Raw genomic sequence first — 27063 nt, forward strand, 5'->3', positions numbered from 1 at the left:
AATTGTGTCATGTGTACAAAAAATAAAATCGTTTTGTTACTGATAACGCAGAAGCAAGTTTGCATGGAGAATTTTAGAAATTTTCTGCTAGCTTCTTCATCAGAAATGTTTTACTTGATTGATATTCATAATACTAATAATATTTAAAAATAAATAAACAATAACCAATTTTATACAGGTCACAGGTGATCACATTGGTTATCGCTACGAGGTGCTTGGTGTTCTGGGGCAGGGTCACTTTGGACAGGTCCTCAAGTGCTTTGACCACGAGTACAATGAGTTTGTGGCCCTCAAGCTCCTTCGCAACAAACCTAGGTAAAATAATAGAATAAAGAGAAACCTGCACAGCAAGTAAATATCATGCACAGAAACACACATCAAATACATAGATAGAGAACGGTCTCACTACAACAAAGAAGCTATAATAGGGTCGGTACTATAAAATCACAAAGGTTTTTCTGGAACCCTCACCAGAGTCTAGGACGATGCCATTAACCTTGATCTGCTCACCATGGCCTTTAACATTCATATTAGGACCACAGAATCAACGGGAATCAAATACACTTCTGCTTAATTTCCTGGCCTTAATGCCCTTAATGTTCGCCCGTGGTGAAGTGCACCACCTTTAACACAATGTTATGTGTTGGCTCCAGGTATCATAGGCATGGGGTAGTGGAGCTGATGATCCTTCAGCGCCTGGCGGACCGGGATCCAGGGGATGCCTACCACGCCATCCGCATGAAGGACTGCCTTGTGTTCCGTAACCACATATGCATTGCCTTTGAACTCCTGGGGTACAATCTGAATTCTTATTTCTGTCTTGGATGCTAGCAAATTAAAAGATCTGTGCAATTTCTGCAATTATAATCGAAATGTTGCTTTGCATCGGGCACTGTAGTGCAAGTCTGACTCTCCATCGGAACTAATAAATGCAATATTTACAGTTCTGATCTGTCCACCATGGTGGCTGGCAAGGGTTTGAGAGAGTCCTATGTGAGGAAGTGCGCATCCTCAATCCTCAGCTGTCTCCAGCTGCTGGAGAGGGAGAACATTGTGCATGGGGACCTCAAACTGGTAGGAATCCCGCTCATCGCCCGTCTGCACTGTCAGCCAATTGTTGTGAGCCGTTGGCCCAGCTATTCACTCTGAGTTGCCTTTCTTCTATGACTGCAGGAAAACGTGGTCATTTCCAACAAGGACCCTGAAACCCTCAAGGTCATTGACTTTGGTATTAGCCAGATTCAGCATAAGCCCAAATGTAGGTCTAATCGTTTTCTTCCTTTGATTCTTGAGGAGATGTACAATGTGGCAGCATTGTTTTATTTGATGGGTTCCATAGAGTTATTTTTATACTACTGACTTTGTTTCATCTTCCAGACTATGGGGTTTTCCAGAGTCAGCACATCCGTGCTCCAGAGGTGATGCTGGGTCTCTTGTGCACAAATGCCATAGACATGTGGAGCTTTGGATGCTGTATGATCGAGCTCCTCACTGGACAAATAGCGTTCATTGGAGAGGATGAAATACACCAGCTCACGCACACCATAGAGGTAATCCTAAAAGCTGCTGGTTGCTTTGTACTGCTAATTTACCATGTGAGGCGTGAGTAAGACATGTGCTACGAAGGATGATAATTGCTGATTTATACTTCAAGGGCGCAGATCTCTTAGAAACCTCTCGAGGGGACATTAAAAATATCACCAACGTATATAAAAAGAACTGCTGCAACAAACGGCTCGGACCAGTGCACATGAATTAGTTCAAAAGTGGAGTCGGCTACTATTAAAACTATATTTTCAATGACATCTTTTAGTTAGAAATAATTTAGATTGGGTGGACTTTTCACGAGTTAGGGTTAGGGTTAGCTTACAACCCCCCCCCCAGGGATCTGCACCCATGACCATAACCGTTGTGTTTATTTGTAGATGTTGAGTATTGGGTTTTGTTGTCTAATTTCAGATACTGGGAATGCCTCCAGCAGGAATGTTGGATTTGTCTTTGAAAAAGGAAATATTTTTTGGTGAGGATTTTACTTTATGGCATATGATGAAATTTTCAGTTAGCATTACTTGTGATCTTAAAGAAATATAAATGTTATTCCAACAATGTGAAATCCACAATGTTCAATCTCTGTGATGCTGTATAATGTGCAGACGAGCAGGGAAGGCCTAATCTTATCAGGGTTGACCAGTCGGGGGAGGACATCCTGCCCGGCTCCAAGGGGCTTGAGAGTGTTCTGGGCACCAGAGACCCTGACCTGCTGGATTTCATCAAGTGTTGCCTTCAGTGAGTGCAGTACCTTTTCCCAGTAGAGCTCATCAAATATGTTCGATGAGCGGTTTGGCCAAACAGTCTATTACAAGGCAGACAATGCGGCTGAGTTGGCTAACCATACCCACCCCCTTAATGTTTCAACCAACGTTCTGTTAACATGAGACATGGTGAATCAATAATAATAATAATAATAATACATTTAATTTAGAGGCGCCTTTCAAGACACCCAAGGCTTCTGTGTTTGCTGGCTTTTTTTGCTTTCATTTTGAGGGTGTGTTTATTTTTTGTAAAAGTTGGGAGTCATCAAAGAGAATGACGCCAGGGCAGGCTCTCAAGCATCCCTGGATGAAGGAGACCTCGCCGGAATACATGTTCCCATGCCCAGGAAACACAGCAAAAAACGGTAAAAAAAATAAAAAAGGAATAAAATATTTTTTGATGGATTTAGAATACTATTATTTTATTTAATATAACCATATCTATATTTTTAAATAAAATAACTGCTTAACGGTCAAGGTAAAACATTTGAATAACAGAGTCTGTAACATCTTTTGTAAACCTAAATCTCTTTATTGTATATTTTTTAGGATGTATTGTAAAGAGGGCTTTATTTCTTTGAATTCACAGTTTGGCTGAAGACCCTGGCTGGAACAACTTCGATTAAGAGAGGCCAACTGCCCTCCATTAATCTGAAACCGAACAAGGGCACTGACAGCCAGCCGAAGACGATGGATCAGAGGGGAACGGTAAAACCCGGTAAACACGGGAGGATCCTGAGACCAATGACTTTAGAGGCCTTCTCCAAGATCGCTCCCATTAGATCGGCGTCACCAGCTCCCCCTTATAGCAACAAGAGGGCAACTGCTAGAACAAATGGTGCTGCAGCAAACTGGGACTGGGGAACAAGAAGACCAGCTGGCCAAGTGGGATTCTCCTGGGTCCCTCCCATTTGCGCCGCTGCACCGGCTCCTCCACCAAGAGTAAACCGGGCAACTGTAACCATAGATATTGGTGAAGCCAATGGCAACGAGGGGACCTCCAGACCAGCTGGTCAAGCTGTATATACCCTGCTCCCTCCCATCTGTGTGCGTGCACCGGCTCCTCCACCGAGAGGAAAGACCCCAACTGGTACCAAAGAGGATGGTGCTGCAAATAGCGACAAAGGGACATCCCCACCAGCTGGTCGAGCTGTATACACCCTGCTCCCTCCCATCGGTGTGCCTGCACCGGCTCCTCCACCAAGAGTAAGGGGCACAAATGGTTCCAAATATGAGGGTGCAGGTAATAGTGACCCTAGTTCAACCAGACCTGGGTCTCTTTTAAATCTGTGGATCCCCTTTGGCCAAGACGAGCAAAGTGCTGGAGCCATCAGGAACGCAGGAAGACCAAACCCAGATAGCCATGCAGGACACTCCTGGGTCCCTCCTATTGGCGCCGCTGCACCAGCTTCTCCACTGAAAGGAAAGTGCCCAACTGGTACCAAAGAGGATGGTGCAGTAAAAAGTGACAAAGGTTCAACCAGACCTGGGTCGCTTCTTAATCTGTGGATCCCCTTTGCCAAAGATGACCGAAGGGCTGCAGCCACCAGGGACGCAGGAAGACCAAACCCAGCTGGCCGAGCTGTAGACTCCCTGCTTCCTCCAATTGGTGGGGCTGCACAGGCTCCTGCACCAAGACGCCAGAGCCCAACTGGTACCCAAGAGGATAGTGCTGTTAAAAGTGACCCAGGTTCAACCAGACCTGGGTCGCTTTTTAAGAGAGGCCAACTGCCCTCCATTAATCTGAAACCGAACAAGGGCACTGACAGCCAGCCGAAGACGATGGATCAGAGGGGAACGGTAAAACCCGGTAAACACGGGAGGATCCTGAGACCAATGACTTTAGAGGCCTTCTCCAAGATCGCTCCCATTAGATCGGCGTCACCAGATCCCCCTTATAGCAACAAGAGGGCAACTGCTAGAACAAATGGTGCTGCAGCAAACTGGGACTGGGTGGGATTCTCCTGGGTCCCTCCCATTTGCGCCGCTGCACCGGCTCCTCCACCAAGAGTAAACCGGGCAACTGTAACCATAGATATTGGTGAAGCCAATGGCAACGAGGGGACCTCCAGACCAGCTGGCCAAGCTGTATACACCCTGCTCCCTCCCATCTGTGTGCGTGCACCGGCTCCTCCACCGAGAGGAAAGACCCTAACTGGTACCAAAGAGGATGGTGCTGCAAATAGCGACAAAGAGACATCCCCAACAGCTGGTCGAGCTGTATACACCCTGCTCCCTCCCATCGGTGTGCCTGCACCAGCACCTCCACCAAGAGTAAGGGGCACAACTGGTTCCAAATATGAGGATGCAGGTAATAGTGACCCTAGTTCAACCAGACCTGGGTCTCTTTTAAATCTGTGGATCCCCTTTGGCCAAGACGAGCAAAGTGCTGGAGCCATCAGGAACGCAGGAAGACCAAACCCAGATAGCCATGCAGGACACTCCCGGGTCCCTCCTATTGGCGCCGCTGCACCGGCTTCTCCACTGAAAGGAAAACCACCAACTGGTACCAAAAAGGATGGTGCAGTAAAAAGTGACAAAGGTTCAACCAGACCTGGGTCGCTTCTTAATCTGTGGATCCCCTTTGCCAAAGATGACCGAAGGGCTGCAGCCACCAGGGACGCAGGAAGACCAAACCCAGCTGGCCGAGCTGTAGACTCCCTGCTTCCTCCAATTGGTGGGGCTGCACAGGCTCCTGCACCAAGACGCCAGAGCCCAACCGGTACCCAAGAGGATAGTGCTGTTAAAAGTGACCCAGGTTCAACCCGACCTGGGTCGCTTCTTAATCTGTGGATCCCCTTCGCCCAAGATGGACGAAGTGCTGCAGCCAACAGGGATGCAGGAAGAAAAAGACCAGCTGGCCAAGAAGGATACTCCCGGGTCCCTCCTATTGGCGCCGCTGCACCGGCTCCTGCACCAAGACGCCAGAGCCCAACTGGTACCAAAGAGGATGGTGCAGTTAAAAGTGACCCAGGTTCAACCAGACCTGGGTCGCTTCTTAATCTGTGGATCCCCTTTGCCAAAGATGACCGAAGGGCTGCAGCCAACAGGGACGCAGGAAGACCAAACCCAGCTGGCCGAGCTGTAGACTCCCTGCTTCCTCCAATTGCTGGGGCTGAACAGGCTCCTGCACCAAGACGCCAGAGCCCAACGTGTACCAAAGAGGATGGTGCAGTTGAAAGTGACCCACGTTCAGCCAGACCTGGCTCCCTTTTTAATCTGTGGATCCCCTTCGCCCAAGAAGGCAGAGGTGCTGCAGCCAACAGGGACGCAGGAAGAAAAAGACCAGCTGTCCAAGATGGATACTCCCGGGTCCCTCCTATTGGCGCCGCTGTACCGGCTCCTCTACCCAGGGGAAAGAGCCCAACTGGTACCAAAGAGGATGGTGCAGTTAAAAGGGACTCAGGTTCAACCAGACCTGAGTCGCTATTTCAATTGTGGATCCCCTTCGCCCAAGATGGCCGAAGTGCTGCAGCCAACAGGGACGCAGGAAGACCAAACCCAGCTGGCCGAGCTGTAGACTCCCTGCTCCCTCCAATTGCTGGGGCTGAACAGGCTCCTGCACCAAGATGCCAGAGCCCAACGTGTACCAAAGAGGATGGTGCAGTTGAAAGTGACCCAGGTTCAACCAGACCTGGCTCCTTTTTTAATCTGTGGATCCCCTTCGCCCAAGAAGGCAGAGGTGCTGCAGCCAACAGGGACGCAGGAAGAAAAAGACCAGCTGGCCCAGATGGATACTCCCGGGTCCCTCCTATTGGCGCCGCTGTACCGGCTCCTCTACCCAGGGGAAAGAGCCCAACTTGTACCAAAGAGGATGGTGCAGTTAAAAGGGACTCAGGTTCAACCAGTTCTGAGTCGCTATTTCAATTGTGGATCCCCTACGGACAAGATGGCCAAAGTGCTGCAACCAACAGGGACGCAGGAAGACCAAAAGCAGCTACCAAAGCGGGATGCTCCCGGGTGCCTCCTATTGGAGCCGCTGCAGCCCAAAGCGATGGAGGGACATCGCCACCAGCTGGCCGAGCTGTATACTCCCTGCTCCCTCCAATCGGTGTGACTGCACAGGCTCCTGCACCAAGACACCAGAGCCCAACTGGTACCAAAGAGGATGGGTGGATCCTCTTCACCCATCTTGGATGGATTTGATCGGGATCGGGAGGGTCCCGGGGGACCCTCCCGATCAAATCCACCAGTTGATGGGTTGATCAAGGAGAAAACAAAGGTATGTTTACATTACTTTCCACTACACTTTTGTGAAAATTTTGATTCTCCATTCTTATTTTACACACAGATGAAAAAAAAAGTTCTTTATCATTGGAGACAGTTTTTGACACATTTCATTCAGTCCTTCTAGTTGCAGAGTTTGCCTGTGCTAGGCTAGCGCACGGCAACGGGCAATACTAGCCTGCTAATAAAACAGTCTTACCCACTCCACAGTACACCCGAGGCAAATCAACTATAACGTCAGACGGTCGATGTAAATGTCTGTGTTGATAGAATAATGTTAGAAATAAAACCAACCTTGCATTGCATTGCATTACATTTTGAGGGGCTTGCTTTGTCTCAGCAGCAGTGTTATTATATTCCTGGTATTAGGCTACGGCAGCGGCGGACTCAGGGCCGGCGCTCGGCATAGGCGACCTAGGCGACCGACAAATGCGGTGGGGGCGCCCTCTGGTGTCGACCTTAATTAGTCAATTAAAATATACGAAACAAACGGAGAAGGGAGGGGGTGCGGGAGCAATCGTAAGGGCGCCCGAAACCGTCACCGTGGTACGCAGGACAATGCAACAAATTGCCCGTTGCCGTGTGCTAGCCTAGCACGAGCGATCTCTGCAACTAGAAGGACTGAATGAAATGTGTTGCAAACTGTCTCCAATGATAAAGAACTTGGGAATCAGGCCCTGTGTCCAAAATTCCGGACTACCCCTTTAAATTATTATTCGTAACCAATTTGTGTATGTATGTTCTTGACATCATATATACTACCATTAGATATATTATTATATTATCTGTATTAAATGCACACATTCTATTCAAATTAAATTGACAGCCATCACCCATCATACTACAATTTAAAGTGGTGGGCCAATGTTCGATGGTTAAGTAGTGGGGGCGAGTCATAGTGGCCAAACCTGTTATTGGTCAATAGGCCACCGGGATACAAACATATTAATATAATACAAATCGATTTAATTGTTATGTTAAATCATTTTTTTCAAGAAATTTCGTAATAATAATAATGGAGGCTGAACAATAATTATACATGCATCTCTAGTTAGCCCTGTTAAAAAAGCCACCCGAGCTGATGACGTAGCGAGTTCCACGTTGGCCCGGACGTGGCAGTGAGGCGAACAACTTGTTATTCTTGCTACACACATTGATAGACATTTTGTTTACCGGGCACATTTTACACCGTTTCCAGGAGATAACACGTACAATGGGTCTCACCATTTCGTCACTCTTAAGCCGATTTTTTGGCAAGAAACAAATGAGAATCCTAATGGGTGAGATACACTTGCAAATTAGCATTAGCTTGTGCTACTGCTTTCTAAGTTGTTTGTCGTCTTTACTAATGATCTAAACTTTGGCTGAACATCGAAACTTGGTCGTTGGGCTACTTAAAAATGTTGAGAATCGTTAAGCAGAACAAAATCATGATTTGGGCTAGAATTTAACACTTAAGGAATCATTTTAAATAGTTTTTAAAGTATGATTGCTAGCAGCTAAGGTTACTGAGCAGATAGCTACCTAGCATTAGCTACCTATCGTTTTGAGTAACATCATGTTAAACGTGTCTATTAAAGACCGTACTACTTCAATAAGTTAGCTCTGATCAACGTCTATAACATCGTCATGTTATGTTAGGTGAGGTTACATGACTCATGTTGACTCATCGGTAGTATATATGGTGTTACTCAATCTACTTCTGTAATGTTAGTTCCATGTCGCGATATTGCACATATGGCCAGAACGATGTTTGTTTGACATTTAGCATTACATCAACGTAGAGTTAATTGTTAATTTAATATAGCTGTGAATTTCACATACAAGTGACCCCAATTATCATTTAATTAATCGAATCAGTCATTGATTTGCTCACTGTATTTGTATGAGTGACGTGTAACGTTACACCAGTAGGATTCTCCTTGTTATCTTTATTGATGTAAACGCATAAAGCTTTAGCGGTTAAAGTCTGCTTGTACATCTTTGCCAGGGGCGATTCTAGGTTTCATAAACATCCGGTGCTTAGCCCAGAGGGAAAATAAAATCATCCCTCTGGGCACACAAAAAGATTATTTCTAATAATTAATAAATAATATCCGGGATTTTAGCCCTGAATAAATCAGCCTAGTGACGCCACTGATCTGTGCCAGGTTAAAATAGACAAATCCATAATATAGATACCTATGTTTGCCTAACTGAACAAACAAAAATTGATCTCTTTATCATTATCCCTCTACAGTGGGGTTGGATGCTGCAGGAAAAACTACTATCTTGTACAAACTGAAGCTTGGAGAGATTGTGACCACCATCCCAACTATTGGTAAGATGTAGTAATTTTCATTATTATTGACATTTTTCGATTTTGATGAGTCAATGTGTTAAGGTTATTCCATGTCTTCTGTTAAGGTTTCAATGTGGAGACGGTTGAGTACAAGAACATCTGTTTCACTGTATGGGATGTGGGTGGCCAGGACAAGATCCGACCACTGTGGAGGCACTATTTCCAGAATACACAGGTAGGCTAAGAACCGCCCACGATGCTTAGTTCAGGAGTGACCGTTATTACCTTCTTCTTCCGACCTTTGAATACTCTTAACTTCAACTTTGAATTGGTTATTTCAGTTAGCGGTTTGGTAACTTTCTGTAAGTTACGATAAATCGGACTAGGTGTTAAATTATAGGGAAGTGACGGAATAAAGAGCACACTAAATACATTTAAAAACACTGTTACCTGAAGACTGCAGTTCAATGCATATTAATAATGAATAGCTTTGTGTGCATATGAACACTAAAACAGTCTTGATTGCAAAAGTTTAACAGTAGCTGGCATAGATGCGTTTGCATCCAATGGTACGTCTAGAAAAACACAAACCATATAATTGACTCGATGGTGTAATACCATGAACTCTCACAAGTTGTAATAATAGGATCCTGTTCCACAACCATCTTCCAATTTAACATCACGTGTACAAAGCATTTTGTACGCAGCACACACGAGTCGACACACTGGTTAACTGAAGGGGAAATCAAGTGAAATATTTCCGGTCTTTTGCTAACAATATGTTTTGCTCTTTGCATCCAGGGCCTCATCTTTGTAGTGGACAGTAACGACAGAGAGAGAGTGGCTGAATCTAACGAGGAACTGAATAAAATGGTGGGTATCAAGTACATACAATATCATAATGGACAATATACTGAGCTGTGAAATCTAGCCTAAAGCCATATCGTACTGTACTACGGAGCTCAGTGGTGACGCCATCGGACTATTTTAAACAGTGTTCACCGTGTGATAGGCGTAAGAGGATTGTTGATCAGTAGTCTACTTTAGTTTGGCTGTGGTCAATATCGGATAACCAGAACTATTGAGTTTCTTTGTTCAACAAGAAAAATGAAGCCACTAGCTGTTTAGTAAAATTGAAATTACGGACTTGAAATGTTTTTATTTAATATTTTGGGGAGGGGGGATAAGCTTGGCATATTATTTTTAACCATGTTTGTATTTCCACATTTTTTCTGTTCATTTAGTTGGCGGAGGAGGAGTTGAAAGATGCCGTTTTGCTGGTGTTTTCTAATAAGCAAGATCTTCCCAACGCCATGTCTGTCAGTGAACTCACAGATAAACTCGGCCTTCAGAACCTCCGCAACCGAACTGTAAGTAAATTCCCCATCATGACATGTTTCCGACATTTCCATTTGGTAGGCCAAAAGGACTTCATGGGCCGGCAAAGAAAAATCACAACCTCCAATCGAGAAAGCATCAAACACGATCATCTAAGAATTAACAGATTTTGGGTGCAATGTGGTCTCGGACCAACAAGTAGCCAACTAAGCTCAGATCATAGTCATAGGCTAGCTACTAGCTAGGTCTCCTGCAATTCAAAAAATCCTGCAATGTGTGTCTAAAAATCTGCCCCAAAAAAATTATTTGTGATTCAAAGACGCATCGTCTTATGAAAAGGTTTCAAGAACCTTTTGATTTTCAAACACTTGAACCCTAACCTATTAAGGGGATAATATAGATTAGATCGATTATTAGGTCCATCATTACAGATGTTTAGGGTCCAAAACCTAGTCCATATACAAATGGTTACCTAAAATTAACTACACTTACTAGTCTTCATACCAGTTGCCTACCAGAATGGCGGCGATGCAACTCTGTGATATTACATGAGTACTTTGTAGAAGTACCCAAAGAGCTAAAAGTGTTAAAATGATAACGTCCTTTGTCCTGTAGTGGTACGTCCAGGCTGCCTGTGCTACCCAGGGCACTGGACTATACGAAGGGCTCGACTGGCTCTCCAACGAACTGTCCAAGCAGAACTGATGGACTTCACTGGACAACACAAGATCAAGGGAGGGAGTGCGGAGCAAAGGGTGCAGCACCAGAAAAGGAGAGAAGACCACATTCAATGAAAAAATATATATTTTGGGGTTTTATTTTTAGTACTTGCTATCCCAAAAAAGGACTTGTCTTGTGGACAATGCAATCAGCGTAATTGGAACATATTAATATGCTTCTCTTATACTTCTTTTAACTTTATTGGTTTTATTGTAAGTATCCTTTTACTACGTTTCTCCTTTTGTTGCCAACCTTTGCATGATGAGCAAAATGGTGTTTTGAAGGTATCATTCAATCAGAGAAGAGCGTTAACTCATGTCACTCTTGCTCCTCCTTCAGCCAATGTTGGCAGACATCACCCTCAGCCACTTTTATAATGTTCGATTTTTCATTGTCATGGAAAGGACTAACCTGCGGTTTAGATGATTAACTAACTTACTAGCTTTTGGTTATGGATAACCTGCTGTGTACCGCAAGCTATTAACCACCACCCTCCCGGGAACATTGGTTTCCCATCACTGCTTTCACCACTTTTTCATCTTCCCTGTGTCTGCTGTTGTATAAGCCCCACTGTAGCTTGTTAAAATGAGCTGGAGAAGGATGGCATTAATTAAATGAATGGATTTTTTTTGTTTTACATGTGTTTGAACATGTTGACCTCTAAGTAAAAGGAACCAAAAAGGAACAGTGTGCCTTCTGGTCTCTTTACACCTATCTGTCATCCTTTCTGCTCGCATTCTCAGCTTTTCTTTTGTTAACGGAATTCTGCAATAAAGAGTTCAAGTAGAGTGTGTGTGAAGGCACATGGTCAGTGATGCCTGGGCTGGCTCTATTTAAACCAACTACACTAAGCAGATTTATTCAATCAATTACTACTCCTTTTGTCTGTGCTGTGTCCGAAAAAATAAATAAAAATAATGGCTTGTGCTTTTACAGTATTTGCACTAAGTCAGTACTATTTAGTTAAAGCAGCATGTTATTTTTGTTTTATTCATTTCTTTTTTGTTCCATACCATTGTGAATGCTCTGTTGAACCCTGCATTTGAAGACCGAAGATGACCTTGGTTAATCTTCCCCCTCCCACACTAGAAAACACCATTCATACCAGCCCAATACCGTAGCTGGACTTACATTCCAAACTATGCTTTCAGATTCTGCATGAAGCTGCCACGATTTAAGGTGATGCGCTAGCAATGTTTTACAAAAAATTGTATGAATACAGTCACTTTAAAATGTTTGGCTCTTGTGGAAAAAAATAAATAAATTGATTTGTGTCAATTTGTTTTTATATCAACACATCTTTGCAAGTGCTGACATGTGTTCATAGAGATACTAATGTGGATGACATGCCCCTTAATGTATCGCCAACAAAACTGCCTGTCTTAATCCAAAACTCCATTTCTATTTATTTGAAGTGAAGGGTGATCATTTAGTTGTGAAATTAGTAATCACTAACATGTGTAGGATGACTGCATAATAGATAGGCCTACTTTTGGCCTTCAAACTACAATACTACAGTATTGAATGAATCCCGTATTAGACTAAGATAGTGGTTACATAATGAGGCTTGTATTGACAAGTACATATCTCTGCTCATGTATTAATGACTGCTAATCAGGCTTAGTGGAGCTGGGTCAGAGTAGAGGAGTGTGTGGGCAAATGTTTGTTTATGAGAGGCGTATTGGATCACCACTGGAGTAATTTGACTAAAAGAACTTTTTTTGAACAGTGGAATGAATTGCACTCTGTAGACTGAGCTTTTATTAATGTAAGTAAAAGATATTTGTACGTTACGTTTGTTTTAGAGTTTATTTAACAGCAGAGAGGTTATTAGAGTTTCATCATGTTGGCTCCATCTTTCTCCTTGGATTAATAACATTTTACGATACGATTTGTCTCAGGGTCTGCCTTTAGTTGTAATACATAAACTATTACATAAACTTTAACATTTATTTTTTCATAATTTTTACATAATAGTCTGTTTTCACACATTGCCTATTGGGAGAACCTTAGCAAAAGCAGATTTATTCAGTGTTTTGTTTCCAGAATATTCCAGAAGTTCTTTCTTTGAATACTTCATGTGTGAAGACACTCTTTGGTCCACGCATGCTGTTAGTGAACCACTAAGCCATATGCTCCAGTTGGGAGCCTAATCCTACAGCACTTCACACACCTCATTCGATTCAAAGCTTTGCCTTGCATCACAACCAGCAAGTAACAGCAGCATCTACGGTACGATGCAGTCGATCTGATCCTGGAAGTCCTCGTGCAGGGAGATGCCCGACCTGAATTTACCCACGCCTGTTCCGAGGCCTTCCTATTCCCAAGCTAGGGAGAACCTGGTGAAGGCCATCCCGCCGCGGATACTCTGTCTGCTGGTCTGTGGGGGAGTGGACTGTCGCTATGAAGGCCCTGCCTGCTGGAGAGCCAACCAACAGGCCATACGAGGCCTCTTCTCCTCCTGGTAAGGAAACAATCTGGGGACAGAATTTATGATTATTATGCAATCTGGTATGAAATTCCAAATGGAGTAAGGGTCTCTGTGAATCATCATGAAGAGATTCTGTTTCAAATTTCAAATTGCGCTCAATTGTGGAATTCATGTCTGTTTTGATGTGATTAATAATCCAACATGCTTTTTCCTCAGGGTGACTGATGACATTGTTGCCATGGCGCGACCCTCCTCGCACCTTATGGAGAAGTTCAACATTATAGAGCAGTTCCATAGGTAATCACTGTTCAATGTAGCTTCTAATGCCTGGTGTTTCACTTACTAGATTGTGGATTAGATTGTGGATTGTGGATTAGATTGTGGATCGTGGATTACGTGTTTGTTTCATGAGCTGGTGATCACAGGTACATATCACATATATGCTGGACACATATTTGGACGTGTCTATCAGGTTAACTATTGGTCATCTGGCTAATGGTAGCTCATCTAAAAGGTGCTATAGGTAAGATAAGGTCAGGTAAGACCTTTTTTTGGATAGAATATAACCATCAGTCAGCTGTTGGTGAGTGAAATACTCAGTGAGAATATCTGCTCTGGTTGATTGCATGTCCGCCTCTGGTGACTTGACCCTTCATATTCCATCTAAATCGTCATAGCTTGTGACTTTGTGGTGACTTGCGATTCTCCTTGTTGGGCGTATTGTAGCAGGTGACAAAGAGGGTGAACGGTTAACCTGCACTCAACCCAAGAGTGTGCACAGTTGGATTGACATCAACACAGCCCCGCTACTACAGCTTTCCCTGCTTTCATCACAGCCATTGGATAAAAGCCCCATCTTATAAAAAGTGTCCGTCCCGCCGTGGTATGACTTTTGGGAAAACTAGAGCCAATCAAAATGCGGAGCATCGTCTCAATCTGTGGGATGTAGAATAAGGAACATAAATGCGGTGCAGCCCTGCATAACGCAGGACACCCGGTCACCCTCCGCCTGCCTCTGTATGAAACGATCCAGGTTCTAGAGCGCTCTCGGATCACACACAGGGGAGGTGGCCCTTTGTAGGTAGGGAGTGGAGGATGTTCTCTCCCGGACGGGGGTACTCCTGTTACAATGGGCCTGTATGTTTCTGCAGGTTGAACATCAAATCAATCATCAACATGCAGCAGCCCGGGGAGCATGCCCACTGTGGGCCTCCCCTGGACCCTGAGAGCGGCTTCACCTACTCTCCGCAGTCCTTCATGGAGAACAGCAGTAGGAGACCCCCCTGCTCTGCCATCACATACACACTCCTCGTTTTAAACAGCACTGAACTGCCCCCTTGTTGTTGCTGATGACTGTGTGTGTGTGTGTGTGTGTGTGTGTGTGTGTGTGTGTGTGTGTGTGTGTGTGTGTGTGTGTGTGTGTGTGTGTGTGTGTGTGTGTGTGTGTGTGTGTGTGTGTGTGTGTGCATAGTTTTCTTTTACAACTTTGGGATGCCAGATTTCGGTGTGTCATCTCTGGTGGGCATCATCGATGGCGTCAAAGTTTTGGCCTTTGCCGTGAAAGAGGGGCGGGTGGCTGTGCACTGTCATGCTGGTCTAGGGAGAACAGGTAACACTTCACATTGTGTGTGTGTGTGTGTGTGTGTGTGTGTGTGTGTGTGTGTGTGTGTGTGTGTGTGTGTGTGTGTGTGTGTGTGTGTGTGTGTGTGTGTGTGTGTGTGTGCGTGTGCTTGTGTGGAAGGAGGAAGAAGACCATATTATATTATTTTGCAATGCATTTATCTGAGATAATCAATAAATCACCTCCTTTGATATCAACTATGGTAGTCCCGGTACATAGATTACATCCATACATTTTTTTTCCATACATCCATACTAAAGCTCCCCCCCCCCCCCCCCCCCTCTCTCTCTCTCTCTCTCTCTCTCTCTCTCTCTCTCTCTCTCTCTCTCTCTCTCTCTCTCTCTCTCTCTCTCTCTCTCTCTGCAGGGGTCCTTATAGCCTGCTACCTGGTGTACATCCTGCGCATCAGTCCCAGCGAGGCGGTGCACTACGTGCGCATCAAACGGCCCCGCTCCATCCAGACCCGCGCCCAGATCCAGCACGTCTTTGACTTTGCCCGGCTGCTCAGCACCCAGCTGGCCCAGTACCCGGACCTCAGCTGCCGCCACGGGGCCCACTTCACCCTGCAGCACTACCTCAACCGCCAGGCCCTCCTGCTGCACGGGCCCGAGGCGCGGACCCTCAGACACACACCCAAGGTACACAACCTGACTTGGCTGGTCGTTGCTCAACTTGTATTTTAATGCCACTTACCTGGGACCACACCTATGGTATAATATTCAACATCATATATTGGACAAATCTGCAGCTGAGGTGGATATTGTAGCTAACTGATGTAATTGTATCACGTGGAATGGTGAAACATTTATCATAAATTGCATCATGTATGGTATAATATAATATAACAGCAATGGTGAATCATATATTGTAAATCATAGTCATATATTTGACCACCCAACACCCATGGTATGATGAACAGGAATGTTGAAGTTGTTCAAACATCAAAATAGATGATGCCCGTCATATATAATATAGAATAATTTACCAGATCTCTTCCATCTTGCATGCGTCTATTGTAATGATGCAGTTTACAGATTAGGCTACAGTGTTGAATGTGGTTGGCCTATCTGAATTATATTCTCTGCCATTGAATTTTTGTAGCTTCTACAATTTGGAGAACTCGTTTTGGATAGAAGCGTGTGCTACTGGACTCCATGTAAATGTCATGGTGTTCCACTGTGCTCTCCCTTCTCAGGTGGTGTACCTGCTGTGTGTGTGTCTGTCATGCCTGGCCCTGGGGGTCCCAGCCCCTCCGGAGGTCCACGCGGAGCTGGAGAAGAGGGCGGGGCTGCGCACCCTGGGCAGGGCAGTGAGGGAGACCCTGGTCAGCAAGCAGTACCTCCCCCTGCTGAAGGAGGGCCACAGGGGCTCCTGGCTGGGCTCCTCGGGGTCCATTTCCTCCTGGGATGAGCCAGTGGGATTCTGGGAGAGAAAGAGAGAGCTGCTGGTGAACAAGAGAAGCTACAGTGATTCAGACCTGACCAAGATTACGGTCAACAAGGTCAGCCATTCTAAGATGAATTTTCTTTAGGCAGAAATTGTTAATAAAAACAATATGAGGCGCAATTTCAAAATAAGTGTTCTTACTTATATTTCATTCCGGACGGGAAATGCAGGTCAAAGTATAATGCCTTCTTTAAAGTGTATCATTCATGTTTCGAGTATGATCTTCATGATGTTTATAATTATAACCGTTTGTCCTCTGGTTGTGTTCTTAATCAAAGGACCTAGAGCTGGGCCCCTACTGCATCCCTACACTGGGAAGAGCGAGAGAATGGTGTGGGCGCGACCTGATACGAGCTGATCTGAGACCAGTCAGTCCCAGCCCTTCCTCCCGTTCAGCAGAACGCCAAAGCAACCAAAAAGAAAAAAAACAGAGGTCATGCATTATCCCAAAACCTGTCAGTAAGCCCAAAAACTCCAGTGTTCCTCGATCAAGATGCACGGCTAAAAACAACCCGGCACTGCCTATGTTCAGCTCCAACGTCGATGTAAGCCATATCCTCATCAACGTGGAACTGTTGGCCCTTTGTCCCGAGGGCGTGTTAAAATGTGGTAGGCTACTGACGTACGTGTTTTTTCTCTTGGGCTTCAGCTGCGTAGAAATCGTCACAAACCAGGCACTTCAGCGGCGCGTTTAGTCGCCAAGGCATTGGCCAATCAGGATCCTCTGGGGGAGACTGTTCTGCAACGGTCAGCTCTGCTGCAGGTGAACTCACTTGACAATAAGTACACAAACAAACATATCAAGGGTGCTACTAGATAGCTTAAACCTTAACAAATTTAACCTTTATCCCTTTGAACCTAAATTGAACCTTCTGACATCAACAATTTTCAAGCCATCATGGGAATCGCCACCATAAATGTCGAATAGTTTCACCCTGCAATCATCAAACAAAACCAACAATAGCATCATCTTCATCCCATCATATAGCTGATGGTGTGTCAGGCTCCATGCAGTAAAACCAGTGGTCTGTGGTCTCTATCTGAACCCCAGGAGGAGCTGAACAGTAGTGAGTGCGGCTGGACTTTGTTGGTGACGGAGAGCGATCCACATGTTCTCAGCTGTATGCTGTGGTCCTGGCTTGAGAAACTCAAGGTAAGACATGTTTTTGATAGAAAGAAACACAAATATCCAATGGCAAAATCTTTATTCCGAAATAGGACATATAAAGGCAAGACAGGCTACAAGAATGAGGAGAGCCTATATGAAGGCTTGCTATTAAATTGGAATCAAATGGTGATATTATTGGTTATGATGTTATAGCCACTGGATCATATATACATTTTAAATGTTTTACCTTGTAATGTAGAATTGGTAAGGAATGTGTACAGTTTTAATACATTTGTTTTCTGCATGCAATGTAGGCACTTGAGACAAAATGAAATATGATTCATTTTCAATCAACAATGTGCAATTATTCCCTCTGAAAAGAGTAAAGAAGGTTTATGCCCACTCTACTCCAGGATCCTGTTTTGAGTGCCGGAGACGTGGAGAAGATAACCTCAGGAGCCAACCATACAAACCCACTTGCTGCCCTTCGGATGGTAAAGAATCCACACATTCATCTGCTAGACTTTGTCTGGCTAAACCATAATGCTTACTGAATGTCCGTATTAAAAAGATACATATTAAAAGGTGTGTGATTGCAGCCTCAGAGACATACCATCTCCTGTCTGTTGAGCTGTGTGGGAACAGTGGTCAGCTTGTGTCCACATAGAGAGGACGCAGTACTGCAGCGTCTGCTGAAAGCAGTTACTAGGGTAAGAGGTGTGTGTGTGTGTGTGTGTGTGTGTGTGTGTGTGTGTGTGTGTGTGTGTGTGTGTGTGTGTGTGTGTGTGTGTGTGTGTTCGGTGTGTGTGTGTGTGTGTGTGTGTTCGGTGTGTGTGTGTGTGTGTGTGTGTGTGTGTGTGTGTGTGTGTGTGTGTGTGTGTGTGTGTGTGTGTGTGTGTGTGTGTGTGTGTTCGGTGTGTGTGTGTGTTCGGTGTGTGTTGTGGGGGAGGTAAAGAGTTTCCTATGTGAAATCCCTACGTTTTGTTACTATTGTTATTTTTCATCTTGGGCTCTGAATTTCAATAACTTGATCCAACAGCAACCCCCGGAGGAAACGGCAAATCATGCAGCGGTGATGAAGGTTTTTAAGGAAAGTTCCAGAGAAACTTTTAAAAGCAACGTTGTCCCTGGCCTCCACAATGATTACAACTGAACTTCCGACTGTGGGACTTCAATAAAACGCGGATGGTACAAAATATGGATTTAGGCCTACCACAAGAACATTCAGGCTTCCGTCAACGAAAATCAACACACACTATGTTTGACATCAACACATCGACGATCCTATCCTATTTTTTCATCCTTTCTGATGTTGCGATGTAGCTACACCCACCCAACCCCCAACCCCTTATATATAATAATTTATTTTTTTACATTGTTTATTCATATTTTATTCAGTGCTGGTGTTTTTGTGGTGCTTTTATTTTACTATCTTGCATTGTATGTGATTTATGTTGCGTGTATTCTATTGTTGGTTTGCTTAAAAACAATTAAAACATTTGAATAATAATCAATACTCTCGGAAGGATCTGACTATTGACAGAAAAGTTATGTTCATTTTGAATTCTAAAGAATACATTGACTACATTGTCAATGACAATTATCGTGAAAACGGCAATGTGTCTTTATGAATTAAAATATTTATTTCCATTGACCGTCTGACTGTATGTCATGCATTGCGGTTGGAAAGTTTGTCATCTCTGTAGCGACGTTGCCATGGTGGCAAGATGACAAGTAGCTCCCAAGCAATCTGTGTTTTCGCCCAACGGACACTTTAGTTGTGTTGAAAAAGACAACACAGGTAAGTTATTTTCACGAAAAGTTTCGCATTAAGACGTTTGGACGTTAGGTATGGTGCCTGATAATGCGGTTTAGATATAAATACCTGGGTTTTGAACTTCCCCATTCGTACTTTAAGCTCGCACGTAAGGCCCACCACAATATCTAATGAAGCCCTAACTAGATTAATATTTTCGTTCTTTAGCGAAATTACGACCTTTCAATCCAGTATGCTATTCAGTATGCTACCACAATCGAGTATCAATTTTTTGTTTGTTGCAAATGAGTAACTATGAATCACAGTCAACAATGTTTTTAATTGCATTTCAGATTAGCTATGCCTGACGGTGAGCCTTGGGTTGGCTCCTGGAGGCCCCACAAGCCCAGAGGACCCATAGCTGCTCTCTATGGGAGCCCAGGGCCCAAATATGCCCTACCTGGACTCATCGGTAGCCAACGACCTCTTCACCAAACCACCTTCCAATGCCAACGTCCAATGTCACCACTATTACTCTTTAACAAATGTGTATCTCCCATTGGTTTACATGAGTTTTACCTTTACAGGTATTGATAACCATGACCCCTGCAGACTGAAAGCGCCAGTGTTTAGTTTTGGAACGCGCCACGGGCTGATCGGCGCAGACTGCTCCCCAGGACCCAGGTACCTGGTCCCCGCCAACATCACCAGGGTGGGCCGGTCTGGAACCCCAGCCTACTCTCTGTACGGGCGCTACAAGGAACCCATGCGCTTCGATATCCCTGGTCCAGGTCAGCAGAAACCCTGATGTCATATGTAAACTGTAATATGGAATTTTACTTCCTGTAGTGACCAACACGAGTAGAAAACCGAAGCACAAGGTAGTGCCTAGCCTTGAGCATTATATTATTGGGGCCCAGTATTTTTCCTTGCTATACACCTACAGCCTCAAAGGAAACCCATATTGAGAAATATAATAGATAAGTACTGATTAATGAAATGAATTTGTTCTTGTTGTATTTATATTTAGCCCAGTAGACCTAAAAAACGATTCTGTCCACCTTGTCTAAAACTTCTTTTGAAAATTCTGCTGTTTGTCGTCATGCTTTTAGGTCAATACTCACCCGAAAAGGCTGGAAGGTCACTCTACTACTCTGCGCCAGCTTTCTCTCTGACTGGCAGGAGCAAGGACTTCAACAATGACAAGACGCCTGGTAAAATAGGATCATCATTTATTTCAATATTCTGGCAGAATGTCTTCAGAATATAAAGCATTGAGAAAGGAATCTGAGCAACCGAAAGAGAGCAGAGATCATATATGTTTATAAAAAAAGTGCTTCTGTAGGGAACGAGATCAAGATAGTCGTTGCAGAGTCGGGGTCCTAATGTGTAGTCATCATCATGATGCAGGCCCTGCTGCATACATGCTGCCCTCTGTGCTGGGCCCCGGGACAGTCTGCAAGACAGCAGCCCCCAACTACTCCCTCTGTGGACGCAGCAAGGTCGGCAGCTTCCATGAAGACCTGCAGAAAGTGAGTCCATGTTATTGCTTAGAAATGTATCATTGTAAGTATTCAATGATAAAAATTAAATGCTGTAGATATTTCCTAGAATCAAGATATAGCACTTTATCGATCCGAGACGGTCAATTTGGGTGTCACAGCAGCAAGTACAGGGAAAAAGATTGAAATTAATCTGCCAAAAATAAACAGAAAGTATACTAGTGTAGTATAAACACAGTAGAAATTATACAAAAATAAAAGTAAACATTATTGACATTTGACTCATATCTCAATAATACTATTATGTGTATACATTTCCAATGTAGACCCCCGGCCCTGGGACCTATAAGGCAGTGGACCCTTCCTTCTTCAAATACAAACCTCCTCAGTATAGCATGACGGGACGGAACAGCATGTCTGGGGACAACACCAAGAAACCAGGCCCTGGAGCGCATCGGCCCGAGAAGGCAAGTTGGACATATATGTTATTGAGTCTAAACATGTGTTCTCCAGGCCTCTGTAAAAGCTAGATACGAAGAGAGAGAGAGAGAGAGAGAGAGAGAGAGAGAGAGAGAGAGAGAGAGAGAGAGAGAGAGAGAGAGAGAGAGAGAGAGAGAGAGAGAGAGAGAGAGAGAGAGAGAGAGAGAGAGAGAGAGAGAGAGAGAGAGAGAGAGAGAGAGAGAGAGAGAGAGAGAGAGAGAGAGAGAGAGAGAGAGAGAGAGAGAGAGAGAGAGAGAGAGAGAGAGAGAGAGAGAGAGAAAAATACCCTTACCCTAAATATATTGTTAAGGAGCCTGTCCCTCACTCATAGCTGACAGACAGCAATGGCATTGCTAACCAATTACACTCAAATGACACATGTTGCCTACAGCACCTTAAATCACACTTTTCTGTCCTCAGGTGACTTGCACCAGAATTACCGCTCCCAGCTTCTCCTTTGGAGTGCATCATTCTCAGTTCACAGTACCTCTGATCATCAATGTTGCTGAGTAGTTTTCCTTAGAAGAGAATGAAATCCGTTCTTTGCGTTTATCAGCATTCTTCAGAGAATAAAAACTCATAAGAACAATAAAATGAGAACGTTACCCTAATTGTTTCATTGTTTTGTTGATATTTAGTACATTATACTTTGATGATATCCCTAGCATTCTACATATTCACAAATACTTTTTAATGTTGAGTTATCGTTCAAAAGTACAGGACACAAATGTTGTTTGCATAGGGACTGTTAATTATTAAGTTATTTCTATCTGATATGTGCCTCATGTGTAGTTTGAAAAGTGCTATTCTCCATTAGTCCACCAAAGGGCGATATTGTCTTACAGTTTCCTATGGCTTGATATTATTTCCCCTTCAAAATAATGCAGTATAATTTGCGTGACCAATACTGTCTACTGTTACCATTGGCTTGGTAGATGTAGAGGGCTTTTTATTCTACCACTATCCTGAACTTTGAACCACTATGAATGACCTCGCCAGATTCCCTCTGTGATAGAACTGTCCACGGTGCTGAAGTCTCTCTACAGCCCATGTGGAGGGACTGGTCATTCCACAATACATCATAATTTAATACCTATACCTAAGTGAATAAGGTTATCATACACCTTTTGTAAATAAAGCAGGCTACTTGATATTGCACTTCTGAAATGCATGATCATATCGTCCATTTATGCGGAACAGCATCGTGCAAACCTACCACCCTCCAGAAGATTTATCTTGGCTCTTTTTGAGTGTATTGGTTGGGTCACTTCATCCAACGATTCAACACATGTGAGGCATGATACACTTGTCACAACAATCCATTTATAGATGGGAGACTTTCCCTAAAGAGGAAAAAAAGAAAACATTGTGTATCGTTCCAAGGCCAGTGAGGGTTCCCCCCACTATGCTTGATTATGTATCAATAATTAATTTGTATGAGAGCTTCAATATAACCAATAAGTACTAAATTAAGGACATAGATCTGTGTGTTTGTGTGTGTGTGTTTGTGTGTGTGTGTGTGTGTGTTTGTGTGTGTCTGTGCATGTGTGTGTGTGTGTGTGTGTGTGTGTGTGTGTGTGTGTGTGTGTGTGTGTGTGTGTGTGTGTGTGTGTGTGTGTGTGTGTGCATGTATGTGTGTGTGTGTGTGTGTGTGTGTGTGTGTGTGTGAGAGATAGGGTGTGTGGTTTTTGGACAAGATGATGACAATGATGATGAAGATTAGAGAGAACCAAGAGTGATGAAGGAAACAGGCTGATTGATAGAGAAAGAGTAAATGAGCTTTCGATTAGGACCAGAGTCAGGTCACAATCCCCCACACCTCTGTGAGAACACACTTTGTGTTATCTGTCCCTTTCACATCAATCAATAATAACATCAAAAAGACAATTATCGGCCCTTGATTTTTCCTCACTCTTACAGAGACACTCACTTATCAACTCAAACTCATTTTTGTGTGTCAGCCTGTCTGTCAGTCTGTCTGTCTCTTATTTGTGAACTCATTTGAGCGTTAAACACTTTATTGAAATAGAATGGTATATACAGGATCATATTTGTCAAAGACAATGCATATTCTGACCAAATGCATTTGTTTAGAACTGTGCAACCCAGTACCCAGTCAGAGAAATATGGTTCAATCAAGTGATATTCTCAATATCTGATAGAGTATCGAAGGAAAATATTATTTGTATTCTACCAGACGTGAATGAGTCTCTCTCTCTCTCTCTCTCTCTCTCTCTCTCTCTCTCTCTCTCTCTCTCTCTCTCTCTCTCTCTCTCTCTCTCTCTCTCTCTCTCTCTCTCTCTCTCTCTCTCCTTCATTAAGGGCTTTGATGTCGCTTCCACAGGAGAATCATATTCATTTTCTTAAACACTATTTATCTATTTGTTTGCCTCAAAGCCCTTGAATAGTAGTCCTGTTAACTTTCTGTTTGCTCCAGATTGTGTAGCGTAAGTAGTTAGCAGCTGTTTGGAGGTTAACCCTAAGCCAGTCTGACCCAATGCATTCTGATTTATGGTTGAAGCCAGCCATTTGTCCATTGAGCTGTGAGTTTTTGCCCTTTGATTCGTGTCAATACATATCGAGCAAAGCTCAAGCACCCACCCTCTTTGGTCTGCCCAAAGTTGGACCGCAGAGCATAGAATAACATAGCTGTGCACCAAATACTGCATGGCAATCAAATAATAGATCATATAGTCCAAAAATATGGTGGACTGTGTGTGGTTGATGGCTGGTTTAAGCAGCCTGCTTTTGAACCCATCTATCTATGTTTTGTATTTCCTATGTATTTTGTAACTGTATTTCCATGCCAAAAAATGCATGGATAACCAAATAACATGAATGTTAGTACTTAAAGTACTAATGGGGGTGAAATGTACAAAGGTCTACATTTTAAATCAAACTGAACTACTCCAACCCTGCAAAGACAATTTGTCATAGCTTTCCAAAGGTATATAAATTCATCTAAATACAACTTTAGAAAATATAAATATATGAAAAGCCATAGTTGATGAGTGCTTGTAAGCGCACGTTCATCAGGTGAAGAGTGGGTGTGATCAGTGTTTCACTGTGTGCGTCTAAGCGTAAATATAATGGATGTGTGTATTCGTGCATTAATGGGTGTCTCGGGCATTGATGTATTAATTCTAAGTGTGTGTGAGATCATGCATAGGTGAAAATGTAAATGTGTTATTAAAATGTAATGAACGTACAGAGTACATCGCATTTACAACAATCTGTATATGTTGAGCTACTAAGATAGCATGTTAGATAGCATTTATTGACATTTGAGCGCACCATATTTTCTGGCACAGGGTAAAATTCGTTCCTCCTTTAAAACAAGCTATTTAGCTTGGAGAGGATATTTAATGATTTACTAGGTGTGTTTGACATGACTCGCGTGGATATGTGTGACCAGAATGTCTCTGTGTTGTGTTTCGTGTAGCGCTGTGGGTTGTGTAGAAGTGAAGAAGACAAGTCTTGTTTCTCATCTATTGATTAAAGAAAAAAAAAAGCAAATCCCATCATGTTTTTCACTCGAATTCCATGACCATCTCCCAGGGCCGGCTCTTTACAACTGGGAGCCATAGGCAACATTTTCTTCGGGGGCTTGTCCTCTACTCTTTGCCTAGAGCAAAGAACTATGAAATGAAATGAGAGAGAGGGAGTGAAAGAGAGGAGTATGTGGATTGGAATGTCTTTTAGCTAGTAAATATTTTACCAGATGCAGATGATAGATGAGTATATCCAATCAATTGGAAAATAATGCTAGGATATAATCAGATACTCTTTTTTAAATTGATCCTCTGCAACCAAGCAACCAAACATTCAGAAGCCAGATTCGAGCCTACAGTGTGGCCCAGATGTATTTATGAAGTGGTTGTAGGAAAACTAATGGTTACCAGCTGTGTTTCTATTGCAACCTACGATGACATGCACTTTTCACATTCATGAGACACAGTTGACGACCTGACGGACGCACATGCAAATGGTCACACTTGCTGCTGGTTTAGCAACTTCAACACATTGACGCAATGTGTAATGGGCGGATAATATGTATTTGAAAAGGAGTGTGTGTGTGTGTTTGTTTGTGTGTGTTTGGGTGTGTGTGGTTGTGTGCAATCATCTTTGACTCATTGGTATGAAAGGGTGTTGAGAGAAAAAGAGGTGACCCTCTCACAAATTGTGTTACTGTTGTGTATTAGTGCTGTTCGATATAAGTCTGCTTCTTTATACTAAGCGTACATATTGATACTCCCAGCAAAGCAGTGCCTTGAGATATTATGCCAGCAATATCATTGCGTGGCAAACATAACTGTACAGGGTTAGCAGTAGAGACTGTGAGTAGAGAAAATAGATGTGGTAAAGAAACAGAAACAACAAAAAACATTTGTTGAAGACTCAATATATCATGTCGAAACCCGATAAAGTTTGAATTTGCAATGCTTGACTAGAAAGTTGACTATTGGTCAGTTACACATAACACAAAAATAATATTAATAATATAATACTAATATTATTATTTTATTTTTAATGATGAAAACACTTTATTTAACTTTTTTGAGTTGCAATTAACAGAAGTGTCAAAGAAACATTGATGAACAGCTGCTCAAATGTATAACTGTAGCCATTAGTTAAAATACACAAGAAATAGACCAACCGATTCATAATAACAGTAACAAAATGTTTTGATAAAAAATATTATGACCAATAATGAGTATCAGCTCACACCTTTCTAATAAACAGCTGTTCTATTTCTGAGAACATGGCGTGCATGCATCCCCCCCTCACAATCACTCATGCAACTGACAGGTCCTAAATTAGTGATGAAAGGTATTTTAATGAAGGGGCAATGAAAACGATCATCAAAAAAGTCATAAAAACAATATGTGTGATATTCTAATGCATTTGCTTTAATTTGATATAAGAAAGTCAGTGTTCCCAGTCACTATCTTAATTTAATTGCTTTGGTTGAGGTTGTGGGGTAAATCACATGTGAACTCTACAGAAGCAGTATATAAATTTGAATTAGATACGACAAAAGTTTCAGTTGGTTCCTGAGGATGAGGATTTATTCTGCAGACCGTTGGGAGCTATGTGGAGCTGGGGATCTTAGTCCGCCAACAAGTTCCCACACATGAGAAGGTCAGGCCTTTGATGCCATGGGTGCAGATCCAGAGACCAACAGCTACTTGGAACTTTAACTGGACGCAGGCCGCTACAGGGACCCCATGGAGAGAGGTGTAGAGTGACTTACTTACAGGTGCTCTAACATTAGTGACCCCAAGGTTTCTAGTAGGGCTTTGTGGGTAGGCTACTAAAGCTGGATGTGATGTGATGCGATGTGGATGTGGAAGTGAGGATGTGTTGGTTGGATGGTCTCACTGGGGTGGGAAGAAGTTCAGTCTTGTTCAGGTTCAGCTGAAGGTGGTGCTGCTCCTTCATTGAGATGGAGATGTCTGAGAGGATAAAACCAAATAAAGTTGAATGAAAAACTGGTTGGAGACCCCTGGTTTGTATTTGTTTTATTACAACTGTAAAACGTGTTATTATATCAATGTCATTCCGAATAACTATTTATAAAATACTTCTTATGCATTGTAATTCATGTCTTGAAATTAGTTTATGACACAAATGTTCGATGTTGGTGGTGTTTATATATCGTATATAAACCATGGCCGTATGAACCCCAGTCAATTTGCCACACATTGTATTGTATTGTCCTGGCTATATGATACATATCAACATATGAACTATAGTTTGAATTTGGATTTTTGACAACCTATTAGCAGAAGCACTAGTGGAACCATCTATACAACAGAGTGTACCAGGGGACGAGGAAAG

The 27063-nt window shown here is 43.2% G+C and overlaps 3 protein-coding genes across 3 annotated transcripts; all 3 read left to right on the top strand.

The window, feature by feature from the left end:
• Positions 1-7601: 7601 nt before the first annotated feature.
• Positions 7602-11588, top strand: LOC130389730 (ADP-ribosylation factor 4). Its single transcript, XM_056599661.1, has 6 exons — positions 7602-7819; positions 8779-8859; positions 8946-9055; positions 9622-9693; positions 10065-10190; positions 10774-11588. The coding sequence occupies exons 1-6, from the start codon at positions 7753-7755 to the stop codon at positions 10861-10863; spliced, it is 546 nt and encodes a 181-aa protein (XP_056455636.1). The 5' UTR covers positions 7602-7752; the 3' UTR covers positions 10864-11588.
• A 1566-nt stretch (positions 11589-13154) lies between these two features.
• Positions 13155-18637, top strand: zgc:77752 (uncharacterized protein LOC393862 homolog). Its single transcript, XM_056598819.1, has 11 exons — positions 13155-13342; positions 13526-13606; positions 14461-14579; positions 14781-14918; positions 15297-15568; positions 16126-16431; positions 17026-17139; positions 17428-17529; positions 17898-17978; positions 18084-18194; positions 18524-18637. The coding sequence occupies exons 1-11, from the start codon at positions 13155-13157 to the stop codon at positions 18635-18637; spliced, it is 1626 nt and encodes a 541-aa protein (XP_056454794.1).
• Positions 18638-19201: 564 nt separating this feature from the next.
• cimap1b (ciliary microtubule associated protein 1B) lies at positions 19202-21824 on the top strand. The gene is made up of 7 exons (XM_056599651.1): positions 19202-19285; positions 19594-19712; positions 19828-20031; positions 20353-20454; positions 20651-20772; positions 21069-21209; positions 21643-21824. The coding sequence occupies exons 2-7, from the start codon at positions 19601-19603 to the stop codon at positions 21733-21735; spliced, it is 774 nt and encodes a 257-aa protein (XP_056455626.1). The 5' UTR covers positions 19202-19285; positions 19594-19600; the 3' UTR covers positions 21736-21824.
• The last annotated feature ends 5239 nt before the right edge of the window (positions 21825-27063 follow it).

Source organism: Gadus chalcogrammus, chromosome 9 (assembly GCF_026213295.1).
Source record: "Gadus chalcogrammus isolate NIFS_2021 chromosome 9, NIFS_Gcha_1.0, whole genome shotgun sequence".
Lineage (NCBI taxonomy): Eukaryota > Metazoa > Chordata > Actinopteri > Gadiformes > Gadidae > Gadus > Gadus chalcogrammus.

What these genes read in the sequence shown, in the direction of transcription:
- LOC130389730 (XM_056599661.1), top strand. Translation starts at nt 7,753, where the DNA reads ATGGGTCTCACCATTTCGTCACTCTTAAGCCGATTTTTTGGCAAGAAA. An exon ending in ACAAATGAGAATCCTAATGG is followed by an intron (nt 7,820 to 8,778) that starts GTGAGATACACT and finishes ATCCCTCTACAG; the next exon opens with TGGGGTTGGATGCTGCAGGA. An exon ending in AGAACCTCCGCAACCGAACT is followed by an intron (nt 10,191 to 10,773) that starts GTAAGTAAATTC and finishes TTTGTCCTGTAG; the next exon opens with TGGTACGTCCAGGCTGCCTG.
- zgc:77752 (XM_056598819.1), top strand. Translation starts at nt 13,155, where the DNA reads ATGCCCGACCTGAATTTACCCACGCCTGTTCCGAGGCCTTCCTATTCC. An exon ending in CCCTCAGACACACACCCAAG is followed by an intron (nt 15,569 to 16,125) that starts GTACACAACCTG and finishes CTCCCTTCTCAG; the next exon opens with GTGGTGTACCTGCTGTGTGT. An exon ending in AACGGTCAGCTCTGCTGCAG is followed by an intron (nt 17,140 to 17,427) that starts GTGAACTCACTT and finishes TCTGAACCCCAG; the next exon opens with GAGGAGCTGAACAGTAGTGA.
- cimap1b (XM_056599651.1), top strand. Translation starts at nt 19,601, where the DNA reads ATGCCTGACGGTGAGCCTTGGGTTGGCTCCTGGAGGCCCCACAAGCCC. An exon ending in CAACAATGACAAGACGCCTG is followed by an intron (nt 20,455 to 20,650) that starts GTAAAATAGGAT and finishes ATCATGATGCAG; the next exon opens with GCCCTGCTGCATACATGCTG. An exon ending in TCCATGAAGACCTGCAGAAA is followed by an intron (nt 20,773 to 21,068) that starts GTGAGTCCATGT and finishes TTTCCAATGTAG; the next exon opens with ACCCCCGGCCCTGGGACCTA.